This window comes from Lissotriton helveticus, chromosome 1_1 (assembly GCF_964261635.1).
Source record: "Lissotriton helveticus chromosome 1_1, aLisHel1.1, whole genome shotgun sequence".
NCBI lineage: Eukaryota > Metazoa > Chordata > Amphibia > Caudata > Salamandridae > Lissotriton > Lissotriton helveticus.
In genome coordinates, this window is record NC_136057.1 from 1,300,433,126 (window position 1) to 1,300,450,168 (window position 17,043).

At 44.8% G+C, this 17,043-nt stretch overlaps 1 protein-coding gene across 2 annotated transcripts in view; it reads left to right on the top strand.

Moving 5' to 3' along the window:
* Positions 1-17,043, top strand: part of EVI5L (ecotropic viral integration site 5 like) — a 1,151,000-nt gene that overhangs the window by 747,368 nt on the left and 386,589 nt on the right. For both annotated transcript variants that reach the window (XM_078681273.1, XM_078681266.1), the window contains exon 12: positions 8,538-8,591. In XM_078681273.1, the coding sequence (XP_078537399.1) occupies positions 8,538-8,591 (54 nt within the window). The remainder of the gene's footprint in view (positions 1-8,537; positions 8,592-17,043) is intronic.

The window sequence follows — 17,043 nt, forward strand, 5'->3', positions numbered from 1 at the left end:
CCTTGTATAAAGCCTGTTTTATGTCTAAAATGGTACCTGCCTCTTGGAGGGGGAGTATCCTGGTTCCCATTTTTAAGAAGGGAACTAGGGACAGCCCAAGTAACTATCGTTTGATTGCTCTCCTCGACTCAATCGGAAAGGTTTTTGCGAAATGTCTTCTAGGATCCCTCTCCGCTTGGGTTGAGGAGAACAATATCCTGCCGCCTGAACAGACTGGCTTTCGCAGGAATCACGGAACGTTAGATAATCTTACTGCTCTTCATGTGGTCACGGATAAATACGTACAGGTGAGACGGGGGGCAGTGTATGCAGCTTTTATAGATTTCTCCACCGCATTCGACAAAGTGGACCGTGGAATGCTGTGGAGAAAATTGGCTGCGCTTGGTCTCCCGTCTTATCTGTTGGAGTTGGTGCGGGCTCTCCATACAGAGACTTGGTGTAGGGTCCTGCTGGGGGGTGAAAGGGGGCTATCTGATCCAATTCCATCGGGTAATGGCCTCAAACAAGGTTGTTTATTGGCTCCCCTTTTGTTCTCCTTATATACGGCTGACCTACCCGCCGCTTTGTCTGCCACAGAGGGCATCGCCCCATTGGTGGGGGGGACCCCAATATCCTGTTTGATGTGTGCCGATGATGTCCTTATTCTTGATTTAACCCCCAAAGGACTCTCAAAACGGCTACATGCTCTCCATAGTTACGCTGTGGCTCATTGCATGAAGATTAACATAACCAAAAGTAAAGTCATGTGTATAGTAGGCAAGAAGAGGTGTCGATCTGTAGATTTTGGCTGGTTTATTGGGGGTCAAAAATTGGAGGTTGTAAAGTCTTATATTTTTTTGGGGAAAATCATTACGGCTAATTTGAGTGAGAAGCTCCATATAGAGCATTGCTCTCGCAAAGCTCTTGCCCATGGCAAAGGTTTAAACTCACTATACCATGCAACGGGGAAACGGCACTTTCCGATTTTATTGGAAGTGTACAGATCTAAAATCCCCGCAACAATACTTTATGGTATTGAGTTAATAGAGGTGAAAAAGTGGGACTTTTGCCATAAGATTGAGGGGAAACTCTTAAGATCTGTCTCTTCCCTAAATACTGCCTGCTCTTTGGCCGCCTGCAGGCTCGACTTTGGTCTAAGGAGTAGTTGGGTACAGGGACTATGTGCCCTAGTAAGATGGGTGGCCTGTCTTGCGAGAGCGGAAGTAGGGACACTGAGAGCTCTCCTTAAAAGTGAACTATTGGGTAATTTCAATGAGTTTTCTCAACTTGTTCGTAATTTCAGAAAAGCTGTAACTCTTTTAAAATTAGATGAAACTATTCTTTTTGTGTACTCCCCTTCACAGTTAAAACTTGTTTTAAAAGCAGCCTCTTGGGACCTATGCTTTCAATCGATAAAAAGTTAATTTGTGGAAAAAGGAATGTAGATATCCTTCTTGACACTTATCTGATGAAGCGTCCACAACCTTATGTGCGATGGTCCCTTCCACACGGTATTCGTAGGTTTTGGTTTCTCCTACGTTACGATTTAATACCCCTAAATCTGTTGTTATCTAAATGGTATGGTTCCACTTCTTTGTGCAATCTATGTAATTTGAATATCCAGGACTGTATGCATGTTCTATTGATTTGCCCGGCGCTATGTAAATTGCGCTCTAGATGGTTAAAAGTTATTTGTCTCCGTCTTGGCATTGTCACTTTGAATGACTTTCTTCATGCACTTTATTGTCCCCCTAATGAAATGTTCTGCTTCCACATTTTTAATTTTTTTAAAGGTTTTTTACCTATTTATTAATATTCCATGGAGATGCTTTTTGACTCGCCAATTTTCTACAGTTCTGTATTGTATGTTTGTTTGTATTTAATCTAGGTATCTTATAGGGCAGATATTGTTTGTATAATGTATTGTATGGTTTGTATCTCTGTACATTTTATGTGGCCCTCTGTCGAGAGCCAAAACATAATAAATAAAAATTGAATTGAAAAAAAAAAAAAAATTACGGGCGATTCGTTTGGCACTCAAGGCCTTCCTCCCTTCCCTTCGCGGTCTGTCGGTTCAGGTCCTGACGGACAACACCACCGCGATGTGGTATGTCAACAAGGAGGGAGGAGTAGGGTCAGAGTGTCTCTGCAGAGAGGCTCTGCGCCTCTGGTCCTGGGTTCAGGACCATCAGATTTGTCTGATGGCGAATCATCTGGCCGGAGTTCTGAACGTGCGTGCAGACAGTCTCAGTCGGCAGTTCTCGGCCAACCACGAGTGGAGGCTTCACCCGGAGGTGGTTCGTCACGTCTTTCAGGCGTGAGGGACTCCTCGTGTGGACCTGTTTGCCACTCGCGAGAATGCTCACTGCCCGTCATTTTGCAGTCTCCAGTATCCGATGCAAGGAGCCTTGGGGGACGCGTTTCATTTGAGTTGGGGAAATCAACTCCTCTACGCGTTTCCTCCCATACCTTTGATTCCTCGGGTTCTGAGGAAGATCCGCCAAGACCGGGCCCAAGTTATTCTGGGCGCCCCGGATCGGCCAAGAAGGGTGTGGTACACGGATCTTCTCCACCTCTCCTCTCGCCCGCCGCTCTGTCTCCCGTTCAGGGCAGATCTCCTCTCACAGATGGAGGGGCAGGTTCTACACCCCCACCTACAGACATTACACCTTCATGCCTGGAGATTGAACGGGGCAACCTGAACTCCTTTTCTCTCCCACACAATGTGGTGGATGTCGTTCTTTCGGCTGGGCGTGACTCCACTAAATCCATTTATTCATACAGATGGTCTAAATTTGTCTCTTGGTGTGGGGAGAAATCTGTTGACCCTTTGAAGGCTTGTTTTTCCGATATTTTACAATTTGCTCTTTCTTTGGCACAGCAGGGTTTTGCTGTTGCCACAGTCAAGGGTTATCTTTCGGCATTGTCTGCATTTCTCTGTTTGCCGGATCAGCCGTCTCTTTTCAAGTCTCCTGTGGTTTTAAGGTTTTTGAAGGGCCTCACAAATAAGTTCCCTCCTACTCCCTTTATTGTGCCTCAATGGGATTTAAATCTTGTTTTAACCTTCTTGATGGGTTCTCCCTTCGAACCCTTACACAAGTGTCCCATGAGGCTTTTGTCTTTTAAGATGGTCTTCCTGGTTGCGATCACCTCGGCAAGGAGTGTGAGTGAGCTTCAAGCTCTTAGTTCCAAGCCCCCATTCTTGACCATTCATGCTGATCAATTGGTTCTTAGGACCAAAACTGCTTTTCTCCCTAAGGTGATAACTCCCTTCCATCTAGGACAGTCTATTACCCTTCCTACCTTTTATCCTCCCCCTCACCCTTCCAAGGAGGAGGAGAGACTACACCGTCTGGACCCTAAGAGGGCGGTGAGCTTTTATCTCGATAGGACTAGAGACTATCGAGTGGATGACCAGCTCTTCGTTGGATTTGCTGGCTGCAAGAAAGGAAGAGCGTTGCACAAGCGCACTCTTTCAAGATGGATATCCTCTGTATAAAGATCTGCTAGTCTTTGGCCGGTAAGGAACCTCCAGAGGGTATAAGAGCTAACTCTACTAGAGCTAAGTCGTCAATGTCTGCTTTATCTAGGGGTGTACCTGTAGAGGATATTTGTAGGGCTGCGACTTGGACCTCCCTCCACACTTTCGCAAAGCATTACTGCTTGGATGCCGAGGTGAGGAGGGAGGGTCACTTTGCGCGCTCTGTCCTCCAGGATTTTCTGGTATAGGAGAGTGGACTCCCTCCTCCGAGAGTGGGGACTGCTGTGGGAATCTATTCACAAGGTGAGGAATCCACTGGCAGATGTATCTATTAGAAGAACAAGTTACTTACCTTCGGTAACGCTTTTTCTGGTAGATACAGTATCTGCCTGTGGATTCCTCACTGACCCACCAGCCTCCCCGTTGTCCACTCTTCTATACCGAAGTTACTGTAATATATTTGCATTTGTTTCACACTGTGTGTGTTACCTTGACATTTGTGTACTGTGTATACTGTGTATATTCCTACTGTCGTTGGTCCGTCCGTGTGCCTCGAAGGCACGGAAAAAAGGGCGGAACTGACGTCATCACGCCGGCGTGAGCCTATTGTAGTGTCGCTGACGTCACTGGAGTCGCGTGCGTTGCCGTGCCTCTATGACGTCCACGTCCACGTCGGCACGAAGCTGCAAAAGAATTTCCGAATGTTGCTGACGCAAGGGGGATATTCACAAGGCAGATACTGTATCTACCAGAAAAAGCGTTACCGAAGGTAAGTAACTTGTTCATCTAGTTTTAAGGAGGAAGTTTTGCCAGTAGCGTCAGTCCAAGGAGTTATAGCTAATATTTTCAGAGCCTGAACAAATCCTGTTCTATTTGCTAAATCTGACCCAATCAGGCCTTTCTCAAGCTCTGCCTGGGTTCCTTTAGCAGCCCTTACGTGCTTCAGCTGAACATCAAACAAATCATTTCTGTTCTGTGTGAGAATCATTAAACATATCTTAAAAGGGTTTTTCAGAACTTTCTCTTTGGTTAGATCACCAGAACCGATATGGCACCTCAAGACACTGTTGACACAACTGATGGAGAGTCCATTCAAGGGTATCCAAAAGGCTGAAATAATTTTTTTTGTCATGGAAAGTAGTTCTACTCTTGGCTTTGACTTCTGCATGCAGACTGAGTGAACTGTAATGCAGGGTCCTTTCCTTAGCTTTCATAAGAATACCGTAATCTTATGAATATATATCCTAAGTTCATGCAGAGAAATGTAAGATTCGTCTAAATGAACTAGTAATTGTGAATGCTTTTTTTCAAAACTCAACTAACGCAGCAAAAAGATCATTGCAGTCATCGAATGCCCGCAGATGTCTTTATTTTTATCTTTACATGATCAAAAACTTCAGAATATCAAATCATCTTGTTTTTTCCATTGGTCACCTGCTATGAGGCCAGACTCTTTCTAACAGAGACATTGTATTTTATCAATGATTACCTGAAAGTTGGTCATCCTCTCAGTGATTCTCAAGAGAAACAGCTGCAAATGGTGCACTCTATTTAGGGGTGCCATTAGCAGGCATCTGCAGAGTGGCGAGCGCCTATACCTTTACACAGCCCTACTACCTGGAGAAGGAAATGTCCAGAGAATTGGTGGTTCGTCAGACACTTTTATGGCAGCTGTTCAAATAGGGGTACCTTCTTCTGTTATGTTTGCCGTTTCAGTGGATATTGTGTACTACATGTCTAAATTGCAATTAGCAATGATGTTTATTTGTTGATGGTGAAGGACTGCTTTCTACTCCGATTGAGGTTTGTGACTCTATGAAAGATTCACTGCTAGAGAAAAAACAAATTACTTACCTGTAAGTTCTCAAGCATATATATATTTCATTGATTAACATTACCTGTAGCTAGGCTCACCTAAACTGTCTATTCTTTCACGCTATGATTTATAAGGTATATTGACCTCCTAGGTGAGTTGGATACAGTGTGCTTCTTTCTGGCTGGGTCCTTTTGTAGAGGCCAATAGGTTATCAAACTGTTAATTTTTCAGGCAGTATATCCTTGTTTAAGGAACACTGCTATTTGAAGATTACCCAAGGACACTCAGCTCGACTAAAGGAAGTGATTCAAGTATGTAAATCTATGAAAGATACTAATAACTGGAGAACTGTAGTTAATGGCCAGTAACTTGTTACTTCCTTGGTTTAGCCCACAGTACTTTCAAACAAGTAGATTTAATTTCATTACAAAACTATGTTAAATAAAAACATTATTAAAATAATGTAATTGATATGGTCAGTTAAATAGCATTAATTCATAAAAGAGGTATGAGGATTGCATGTGAGTTAGGGTAGCAAAGTGATGAAAACAAATAAACAAATAGGAGAAAGGAATAATTGATGAGTAGAGAATAATAAATCATGTTGATAACGAAATTCTTAATAAAAGGGGAAACCTAGCTTAATAAGGACATGGTTGATAATGAAAATGAATGATGTTACTGAAGAGATAGTGGCTGGCTAGCAAATAGTATCTAGCCTAAAAATGATACCTAGCTGGGAGCCTGAAGATTGTTAATTATTGTGTCACAGAGGATAAATCATATCAGAATGTTCTTCCTCATTCTCTGGGTGACCATCTCTACTTGCGCTTGCAGGACCAACCCACGCCCGTTGATTTTTCTTGGCTCCAGCGTTTTTTTGCCATGGTCGGCACTAAAATAATTCAACACATTGCAGGACTTCCAGAAATTACTTCCAATATTTTTATTGCAAAGAAGGGCAGGTACTAGATCGTTCTTAGGTCACGCCTGAGCCAGCGCATGCACTGCTCTGGCGAAACATTTAGTGAGTGGGCTTTAAAAAGCCAACCACAGCTTTTTGTGTGGCCAAGAGCGTCCGGTTACGTGCACAATAACGCGCATTCCCCGCATCGCTTGCAGGCACCCTTACAGCGCGCAATCAGGTGCCATCTGACTTTCCTCTCGCTGTTTTTTGTACGCCCACTGTGCACGCAGCCCCCCTCTCGATATCGCGCTTAGCTTTCTCTGCGTTCCGGCTTGCCGTTAGAATTTTCTCTGCAATACTGCAACTCAATCTGCTGCCTTCCGAATCCCCACCATCAGGTCTTCCCTTGGTGACGGCTACATTGTGATTCTGCTTATTTTCATGCTGCCCGTCACAACCTGCACCCGTTTCCGACCCGACCCCCTCTCGATATCGCGCTTAACTTTCTCTGCGTTACGCCTTGCCGTCAGATTTTTCTCTGCAATTCTGCATTACAATATACTGCCTTCCGAATCCCCACCATCAGGTCTTCCCTTGATGACGGCTACATTGTGATTTTTCTTATTTTCATGCTGCCCGTCATAACCTGCACCCGTTTCCGACCATGCATTTAATTATCCCGCTGTTTACTTCAACACACTCTGTGACTAGCTGTCACTTTTCTATACCACCCAATACATTTCTTTCTCTGTCGCAGCTTTCTGTCCCATGTCTCATTCCTTTACCTAAACACTCCCTTTTTACCTGTCTATTTATACATGGCTTCGTACCTACCACACTATTGCTCTACCTTTATACTCTCTCTGTACGTCACACCTCTCTTTCAATAAACCTCAGTGCCCCACAGCACTTACCGCTCATGACCTCAACTTGCCACCTCTCTCCGATCCTACCTATAGATCTCTAGCTCTCGGTCAGCTCTCTGTCCCTTTCCTCTCCTCAAGTGCTTCTCTCTCTCTCTCTCTCTACTTTCTCTTCTTTCTGCATCTTGCTGCTCTGTTTGCATCTCATCCCCCTTCATTTCTCTTCCATTTACTTCACCTCCCTCTTAATTTAATCTCTCTTTATCTTACCCTTTCTATCATTTTTGCCATCTATACCTTACCTTTCTCTATATCTCGCATGCCTCTTTCTACCTCACCATTCTCTCTTTCATTTCTCTCTCTGCCTCACAACTCACTGCCTCATCTCTCTCTTCCCCACGTCTCATACTCTATCTAGCCTCTCAATTTACCTCACCTATTGGCCGTCTGTCTCTCTTTTTATTTATGTCCTCTCTCCCTCACCTTTCCCATTATTTTCTTTCTTTCTCTCTACTATGATCTCTCTACCTCTTCCACTTCATCTATCACTCCCTTTGTTTCCACCTCTCTTTCACTGTTTCATTCACTCTCTCTGCTTACAATGTCTCGCTCATTTAATACATCTCTTACCTCTGTCTCTCTCTCCCTATTTCAGCATTCTCTACTTCTCCCCCGCCATTCCTCTGTATTAGCCTCATCTCTCTACCTCATCTGCACCTCTTTTATCTCTACTTCTCATATCTTTCTATTTTTCATCCCACCGGCTCTACCTGCCTCTCCGCCTCCCTACTTTGTTTACCTGGCCTGTCATTCTGTGCTTCACCTTTTTATTTGTGCTATCTCATTATAACTCACCTCTCTTCCTATCTTATTTCTCTCTAGACATTGCCCCTCGGGTTGGCACCTTTCTTACCAGCCTACATTTAAAACTGCATGCCAGACCTCTAAGAAAAAGCATTGGCATAGCCAATAGTTCTCGCCTTTGTGACCTTATACGTTTTTAGCCATGCAACAGTTGATGTTATTGCACCAAGGATATTGTGCTAAATAACTAAATACTTATAAGGTCCCAAAAGCAAGACCTATTGGCTATGCCAATGCTTGTTTAATTTGTTCACAGCAAGCCTTAAACCTGAAATTCCTAGAGTGTTGTCTGCAGTGTAGAAATAGAATTAACAATTAAAGTTCAAATCCTGTTCCATCGGTGTCTTCTACTTTATAATATTGCCCCAGTCCAGTTAGCAATAGACTCTAACTAAAAGGCATTGGAAATTAGGTATTGTCAATAATGGGCAGTGTAGGGTCTATATTCAAGTAGAAGGGGTGCAGTATAAGACTAATAGTCTTAAAGGACATTGTAGGAAATTTTATTTGACACATTTCTTTTCAGGTATTTATGGTTGGTGCATTTGGGGACCATGACTCTTGGTTGACTAGCAGTGTGTCAGACCTGATACCCCACAGCTGAATGACTCTTCATTCTTTTTCCAGCGGCTGCGGACGGAGAACCGATTGCTGAAACAGCGCATTGAAACCCTGGAGAAGGTGAGGAATAAGTGCCCAAAAGCTGAACATATTTTGCCTCATCCAGCGCTAGAGGTTGGATCAGCTAAAGCATTCATAGACTGAATAAAACCCGGAGTGTCCTTTTGAAGACCCACATTCAAGTCAATGCATAAAATAACACTCACTGATGAAAGGCAAAAGAGAATGAGTGTTGGGTAGATGGTGGTGTTGAGTATTCAACTGCACATTACAAAGTACGCTCAAAGGTTTCAAATTCCATCTGCGATATCCCACAAGTGAGCTCATATCATTTTTGGGTTTCTTTTCGGTTGTATGACTGACAGGAATTAAGTCTTCACAGTCTTTAAAAATCTGAAAATCCAAGCATGGGCGTCCGCAGAAATTTTTCCAGGGGGGGGCAACATTTTTACTTCATCACCATCCTCCGACATGATTGAGCACAATATTAAATAAACAAATACAAAATCTAATAAGACAAAGAGCTTAAATAAACAAAGAAACCCATGGGGTGGGAGAAAAATCATGTGAGGCTTCAAAGCAGATTACCTGGCAACCACAATGAAACAGAGGAAAAAACAAACAAGCATTGGCATAGCCAATAGGTCTCGCCTTTGGGACCTTCTAAGTGTTTAGCCATGCAACACTTAAAGTTGTTGCACCAAGGAAATTGTACTAGACAACTAAACACTTATAAGGTCCCAAAGGGGAGACCTATTGGCTATGTCAATGCTGTTTTTCTTTTTTAAATGACAAGCAGTGCTATATGGCTCCGGCTGCCACTTAGTCCACCACATCCCACGTAGATTCTGCAGCCATCTTTGAATGGTTTTAAAGCCAATTCAAAAGCTGTCACCAGTGTATGTGAATCCCTATCTCAACTGTGAGACTGCTCTCCTGCTTCCCAATTCTGTTAAATACAAATTATGTAAAAAGAGCATCCCATTCTGAGCTACAAAGCTCATTCTACCCACGTTTCATGCGCAGATTTGAAATACTGATGGTTTGGGCTTCCCGGAATTCAACTGGTTGAGAGGTAGACAGGTGTAGAGAGGTAGAGAGAGGTGTAGAGAGGTAGAGAGACTGTGGTAGAGAGAGGTAGAGAGAGAGAGGTAGAGAGAGAGAGGTAGAGAGAGGTAGAAAGAGGTAGAAAGAGGTAGAGGTAGAGGTACGGAGAGAGAGAGAGGTAGAGAGAGAGGTAGAGGTGTAAAGGTAGAGAGAGAGGTATAGAGATAGAGGGAGAGGTAGAGAGAGAGAGGTAGAGAGAGGTAGAGAGAGAGGTAGAGAGGTAGAGAGAGAGGTAGAGAGGTAGAGGTAGAGAGGGAGAGGTAGAGAGAGTGGGAGAGGTAGAGAGGGTGAGAGAGGTAAAGAGGTAGAGAGGTAGAGAGAGAGAGGTAGAGAGAGAGAGGTAGAGAGAGAGGTAGAGCTGGGTAGAGAGGGGTAGAGTGAGAGGTAGAGAGAGGTAGAGAGTAGAGAGAGAGGTAGAGAGAGAGGTAGAGGTAGAGGTAGAGAGAGAGAAAGAGGGGTAGAGAGAGGTAGAGAAGAGAGGTAGAGAGAGAGAGAGCAGTAGAGAGAGAGGTAGAGAGAGACATACAGGTAGAGCGAGAGAGAGAGATAGAGAGAGAGAGAGAGGGAGAGGTAGAGTAATAGAGGTAGAGTAATAGAGGTAGAGAGAGAGGTAGAGAGAGGTAGAGGTAGGGAGAGAGAGAGAGGTAGAGGGAGAGAGGGTGAGAGGTAGAGGTAGAGAGGTAGAGAGAGAGAGGTAGAGTAGAGAGAGAGAGGTAGAGAGGGAGAGGAAGAGGGAGAGGAAGAGGTAGAGAGAGAGGTAGAGAGAGAGGTAGAGAGAGAGGTAGAGAGAGAGGTAGAGAGAGAGGTAGAGAGAGAGGTAGAGAGGTAGAGGTAGAGAGAGAGGTAGAGAGGTAGAGAGGAGAGGTAGGAGGTTGAGAGGGAGAGGTAGAGAGGGAGAGGTAGAGAGGGAGAGGTAAGAGAGGGAGAGGAAGAGGGAGAGGAAGAGAGTAGAGAGAGAGGTAGAGAGAGGTAGAGAGAGAGGTAGAGAGAGGTAGAGAGAGAGGTAGAGAGATAGGTAGAGAGATAGGTAGAGAGAGAGGTAGAGAGAGAGGTAGTAGAGAGAGAGGTAGAGAGGAGAGAGAGAGGTAGAGAGAGAGTAGAGAGAGAGGTAGAGAGAGAGAGGTAGAGAGAGAGAGGTAGAGGTAGAGAGAGGTGGAGTAGAGAGAGGAGGAGAGAGGTAGAGAGAGAGGGAGAGAGAGAGGAGAGAGAGGTAGAGGTAGAGAGAGAGAGGTAGAGAGAGAGAGGTAGAGGTAGAGAGAGAGGTAGAGGTAGAGAGAGAGAGGTAGAGGTAGAGAGAGGTAGAGGTAGAGAGAGAGAGGTAGAGAGAGAGAGGTAGAGGTAGAGAGGGAGGTAGAGAGAGAGAGGTAGAGGTAGAGAGAGAGGTAGAGGTAGAGAGAGAGAGGTAGAGAGAGAGTAGAGGTGAGAGAGAGAGAGAGAGAGAGAGAGAGGTAGGAGAGAGAGAGAGGTAGAGAGAGAGAGAGAGAGATAGCGAGAGGTAGAGAGGTGTAGAGAGAGAGGTAGAGGTAAAGAGAGACATAGATTGAGAGACAGAGAGAGAGAGGTAGAGAGAGGTAGAGAGAGAGAGGTAGAGAGAGAGAGGTAGAGAGAGAGGTAGAGAGAGAGGTAGAGAGAGAGGTAGAGAGAGAGGTAGAGAGAGAGGTAGAGAGAGAGGTAGAGAGAGGTAGAGAGAGAGATAGAGAGAGGTAGAGAGAGAGGTAGAGAGGTAGTGGTAGAGGTAGAGAGGTAGTGGTAGAGGTAGAGAGGTAGTGGTAGAGAGGTAGAGAGGTAGTGGTAGAGAGGTAGAGAGAGAGAGGTGGGGAAGAGGTAGAGAGAGAGGTAGAGAGAGAGGTAGAGAGAGAGGTAGAGAGAGAGGTAGAGAGAGGTAGAGAGAGAGGTAGAGAGAGAGAGGTAGAGAGGTAGAGAGAGAGGTAGAGAGAGAGGTAGAGAGAGAGGTAGAGGAGAGAGGTAGAGAGAGAGATAGAGAGAGAGGTAGAGAGAGAGGTAGAGAGGTAGTGGTAGAGGTAGAGAGGTAGTGGTAGAGGTAGAGAGGTAGTGGTAGAGAGGTAGAGAGGTAGTGGTAGAGAGGTAGAGAGAGAGAGGTGGGGAGAGAGGTAGAGAGAGAGGTAGAGAGAGAGGTAGAGAGAGAGGTAGAGAGAGGTAGAGAGAGGAGAGGGAGAGAGAGGTAGAGGTAGAGAGAGAGGTAGGGGTAGAGAGAGAGGTAGAGGTAGAGAGAGAGGTAGATGTAGAGAGAGAGGTAGAGGTAGAGGTAGAGAGAGAGGTAGAGAGAAGAGAGAGGTAGAGAGAGAGAGGTAGAGAGAGAGAGGTAGAGAGAGAGAGGTAGAGAGGAGAGGTAGAGAGAGGTAGAGAGAGAGAGGTAGAGAGAGGTAGAGAGGTGTAGAGAGAGGTGTAGAGTGAGAGGTAGAGGTAAAGAGAGAAATAGATTGAGAGACTTAGAGAGAGGTGTAGAGTAGAGAGGTAGAGAGAGAGGAAGAGAGAGAGAGGTAGAGAGATAGATTGGAGATCCTTGCATTTCCAGAGCATTAAAGGCACTACTCATTTGTAACGTCATTCCTTTCACTGCACATCCTGCTTTATCTAAATAACTAGGACCCTCAAATACAAAAGGATGTTGTGGTCATAAAGCTTACAATTTGCAGCATCACAGTGGTTGCTACTGCAAAACCCCTTTTTAGAGTTGTGTATAACCTTCATGATTGACAAAAGGGGTTCTGCATCTTGCTTCATATTGGAATTTGGAGGGGCAGTGGAAAGGGTGCTATCTTCAAATTGCAATTTACAATTACATATATCAATGGTTTTCAAACGCAATGGCAGTCGCAAACCGTTGATCTGCTACCAACACTGAGCTGCAGTTGGTACATGATTCAGAAAAGAAAAGTTGTCCCTGTGGGACAGCTTTCCCTTCGGGAATCATGTCAGGCGACAGTGAGTACAGACAGGGGTCCAGGGGCTACACTCGATACTGCAATGAACATGAGGGACTGCCCCTTTGGAGCAGAAGGCATAAACTCTTTAATCTATCTCATATGCAGACCCTTCTGTAATACTAGTGCTTATGGTGCAAAAACAGGCATATCCTGTGTGGGTGCAGACACTTCTGTTCAGTTTTAACTCTTTTTCAGTTGTCAACAAAATATTTTAATTCATATTTTGGTTTCCATTGTTAACTGTTTTTTAATATATCCATTATTTTATTTTATTTTAGAAATAATGGAATATTAAAAAACGTATAACAACAGTAACAATGGAAACCAAAATATGAATTAAAACTGATTACCATGGAAAAGAAATTGATGAAACTTTAATGTTCGCTGAAAATGCACACATCCATCGGAACAGAAGTGTCTGCACCACACACGATAGGATATACGAAAGGGCACCTAAAGAGTAGGTACCAGGATGTAGCAGCACCAACAAAAGAAAGGAATATAGCTTGAGTACGAATAAATCCGAGTGCACAGAAGGACTTTCCAATTGATCTCGCAAAAAACAGGCAGACACCCATTGCATCTCTGGGCGAATTGTGTAATTCGGTGCTGGCGTTAATGAGGCTTTGATGGTTTTCACCCCTTCCTAGGGCCCCTGACTGCAGCTCCACTCTTCCTTAGCTTGAAAAATGTGCCCCCCCCCCCCCCGGAAATTTGACTCCAGGTGCCCCTCTGCTTCAAGCTGTGGGAGCAGCCAGGCCCGGACCTTCTCTGTTGCCCATCAGCAAGACCGTAATTGCAAGCGCTTTCTCACGCTTTTAAAATTGACGGCCCTGCAGACAAACATCACTGTGGGGGCTGTCAATAGTGACGGACAGGTGTTCCAGGGGGGGGCAGGTGCCCCCCCTTGCCCTCCCCTACGGACGCCCATGAATCCAAGCGCTATCAAGGTTCATTGTTTTCAATTATCACAAAAACAGTTCCCAGGTGCAAAAGTGGTTTGGTAAGCCTAGTACATTACACCGATTTCTAACAGTTTGTCTAAAGAATGTTGTGATGTTCCTGTCTAAATTCACATTATTTGGATTGTTCTACAGGATTCGTTAACCATTCCATTATGAGTCATTACTGAAGCTTTAGTACAATACTGCTATGAAAAACATACGTACCAAAATAAAAAAGTTGTTGGAGAGAAAACCAAACAATGTCGCCAGAATAGTCAGGGAAATAATGATTTGGTCTTATAAAAAACATAGATGCGACACTTACCGTCCCCAATGAAATGACCGTGCATTGAAACTTATTTTATATTTAATAACATTTCATTAACTATGTCATATATGCTTTATTGGTTTAACTGTGATAACATGTGCATGGATAACACGAGCCTGGTTTAACAATGAAATCAAATGGTTGGTCAGATTCAACCTAAGTGCCTGGTTCAGACGGGCTCATTTACCAGTGCAAACACCAGTAAGTTGATCAATATCGTAGTACTTAGGTTGAGAACATTATTTCTCCAAACAACAGTACCTGACGTTTCCATAATTTCTCTGCTGCACCACTCATACCTACATTTTATATTCAAGTTAATTGTTGCATGTCCCCACAAATTGGAATCTACATCGAGAATGTAACTGGGTTGCAGTTATTTATATCCCAGTGATAACATGCTTCCTTGATGTGAGACACAAAACACTCTGAAACAGAGTAGCTCATATACTACTTGCATAACAAACTGTGGATGTGACACTTCACTTCCATTGGAGATCTGATTGATCCATTTCACAGAGACAACAAGGTAAATGTGATACTTGGAGACAAGAAGATGCATGGTATCACAGACATAACAAACATGAAGTGGAAAATACTTTGCCCCAGCATCAATACACACTTGGTGCTAGACTATCCGTCTCACTCATTCCACCTTATTGTGTAATATTCCTATAATGTTACATTGTTTGGGTCAGGAGCATTAACCCCTTCCCTACCGGGGTAATGCCCCACGGTGCAGGGTGGTGGGGTGGGGGTGAGCACGGCGCTGTGGTGCTCGTGACCATGGGCGTCCGCAGAAATTTTTCCAGGGGGGGGCAACATTTTTACTTCATCACCATCCTCCGACATGATTGAGCACAATATTAAATAAACAAATACAAAATCTAATAAGACAAAGAGCTTAAATAAACAAAGAAACCCATGGGGTGGGAGAAAAATCATGTGAGGCTTCAAAGCAGATTACCTGGCAACCACAATGAAACAGAGGAAAAAACAAACAAGCATTGGCATAGCCAATAGGTCTCGCCTTTGGGACCTTCTAAGTGTTTAGCCATGCAACACTTAAAGTTGTTGCACCAAGGAAATTGTACTAGACAACTAAACACTTATAAGGTCCCAAAGGGGAGACCTATTGGCTATGTCAATGCTGTTTTTCTTTTTTAAATGACAAGCAGTGCTATATGGCTCCGGCTGCCACTTAGTCCACCACATCCCACGTAGATTCTGCAGCCATCTTTGAATGGTTTTAAAGCCAATTCAAAAGCTGTCACCAGTGTATGTGAATCCCTATCTCAACTGTGAGACTGCTCTCCTGCTTCCCAATTCTGTTAAATACAAATTATGTAAAAAGAGCATCCCATTCTGAGCTACAAAGCTCATTCTACCCACGTTTCATGCGCAGATTTGAAATACTGATGGTTTGGGCTTCCCGGAATTCAACTGGTTGAGAGGTAGACAGGTGTAGAGAGGTAGAGAGAGGTGTAGAGAGGTAGAGAGACTGTGGTAGAGAGAGGTAGAGAGAGAGGTAGAGAGAGAGAGGGTAGAGAGAGGTAGAAAGAGGTAGAAAGAGGTAGAGGTAGAGGTACGGAGAGAGAGAGAGGTAGAGAGAGAGGTAGAGGTGTAAAGGTAGAGAGAGAGGTATAGAGATAGAGGGAGAGGTAGAGAGAGAGAGGTAGAGAGAGGTAGAGAGAGAGGTAGAGAGGTAGAGAGAGAGGTAGAGAGGTAGAGGTAGAGAGGGAGAGGTAGAGAGAGTGGGAGAGGTAGAGAGGGGTGAGAGAGGTAAAGAGGTAGAGAGGTAGAGAGAGAGGTAGAGAGAGAGAGGTAGAGAGAGAGGTAGAGCTGGGTAGAGAGGGGTAGAGTGAGAGGTAGAGAGGTAGAGAGTAGAGAGAGAGGTAGAGAGAGAGGTAGAGGTAGAGGTAGAGAGAGAGAAAGAGGGGTAGAGAGAGGTAGAGAAGAGAGGTAGAGAGAGAGAGCAGTAGAGAGAGAGGTAGAGAGAGACATACAGGTAGAGCGAGAGAGAGAGATAGAGAGAGAGAGAGAGAGAGAGGGAGAGGTAGAGTAATAGAGGTAGAGTAATAGAGGTAGAGAGAGAGGTAGAGAGAGGTAGAGGTAGGGAGAGAGAGAGAGGTAGAGGGAGAGAGGGTGAGAGGTAGAGGTAGAGAGGTAGAGAGAGAGTGGTAGAGGTAGAGAGAGAGGTAGAGAGGGAGAGGAAGAGGGAGAGGAAGAGGTAGAGAGAGAGGTAGAGAGAGAGGTAGAGAGAGAGGTAGAGAGAGAGGTAGAGAGAGAGGTAGAGAGAGAGGTAGAGAGGTAGAGGTAGAGAGAGAGAGGTAGAGAGGTAGAGAGGGAGAGGTAGAGAGGGAGAGGTAGAGAGGGAGAGGTAGAGAGGGAGAGGAAGAGGGAGAGGAAGAGGTAGAGAGAGAGGTAGAGAGAGGTAGAGAGAGAGGTAGAGAGAGGTAGAGAGAGAGGTAGAGAGATAGGTAGAGAGATAGGTAGAGAGAGAGGTAGAGAGAGAGGTAGAGAGAGAGGTAGAGAGAGAGGTAGAGAGAGAGGTAGAGAGAGAGGTAGAGAGAGAGAGGTAGAGAGAGAGAGGTAGAGAGAGAGAGGTGGAGAGAGAGAGGTGGAGAGAGGTAGAGAGAGAGGGAGAGAGGGAGAGAGAGAGAGAGATAGAGAGAGGTAGAGAGAGAGAGGTAGAGGTAGAGAGAGAGAGGTAGAGGTAGAGAGAGAGAGGTAGAGAGAGAGAGGTAGAGGTAGAGAGAGAGAGGTAGAGGTAGAGAGAGAGAGGTAGAGAGAGAGAGGTAGAGGTAGAGAGAGAGAGGTAGAGGTAGAGAGAGAGAGGTAGAGGTAGAGGTAGAGAGAGAGAGGTAGAGGTAGAGAGAGAGAGGTAGAGGTAGAGAGAGAGAGGTAGAGAGAGAGGTAGAGAGAGGTAGAGGTAGAGAGAGAGAGAGAGAGAGAGAGAGAGGTAGAGAGAGAGAGAGAGAGGTAGAGAGAGAGAGAGAGAGAGATAGCGAGAGGTAGAGAGGTGTAGAGAGAGAGGTAGAGGTAAAGAGAGACATAGATTGAGAGACAGAGAGAGAGAGGTAGAGAGAGGTAGAGAGAGGTAGAGAGAGAGAGGTAGAGAGAGAGGTAGAGAGAGAGGTAGAGAGAGAGGTAGAGAGAGAGGTAGAGAGAGAGGTAGAGAGAGA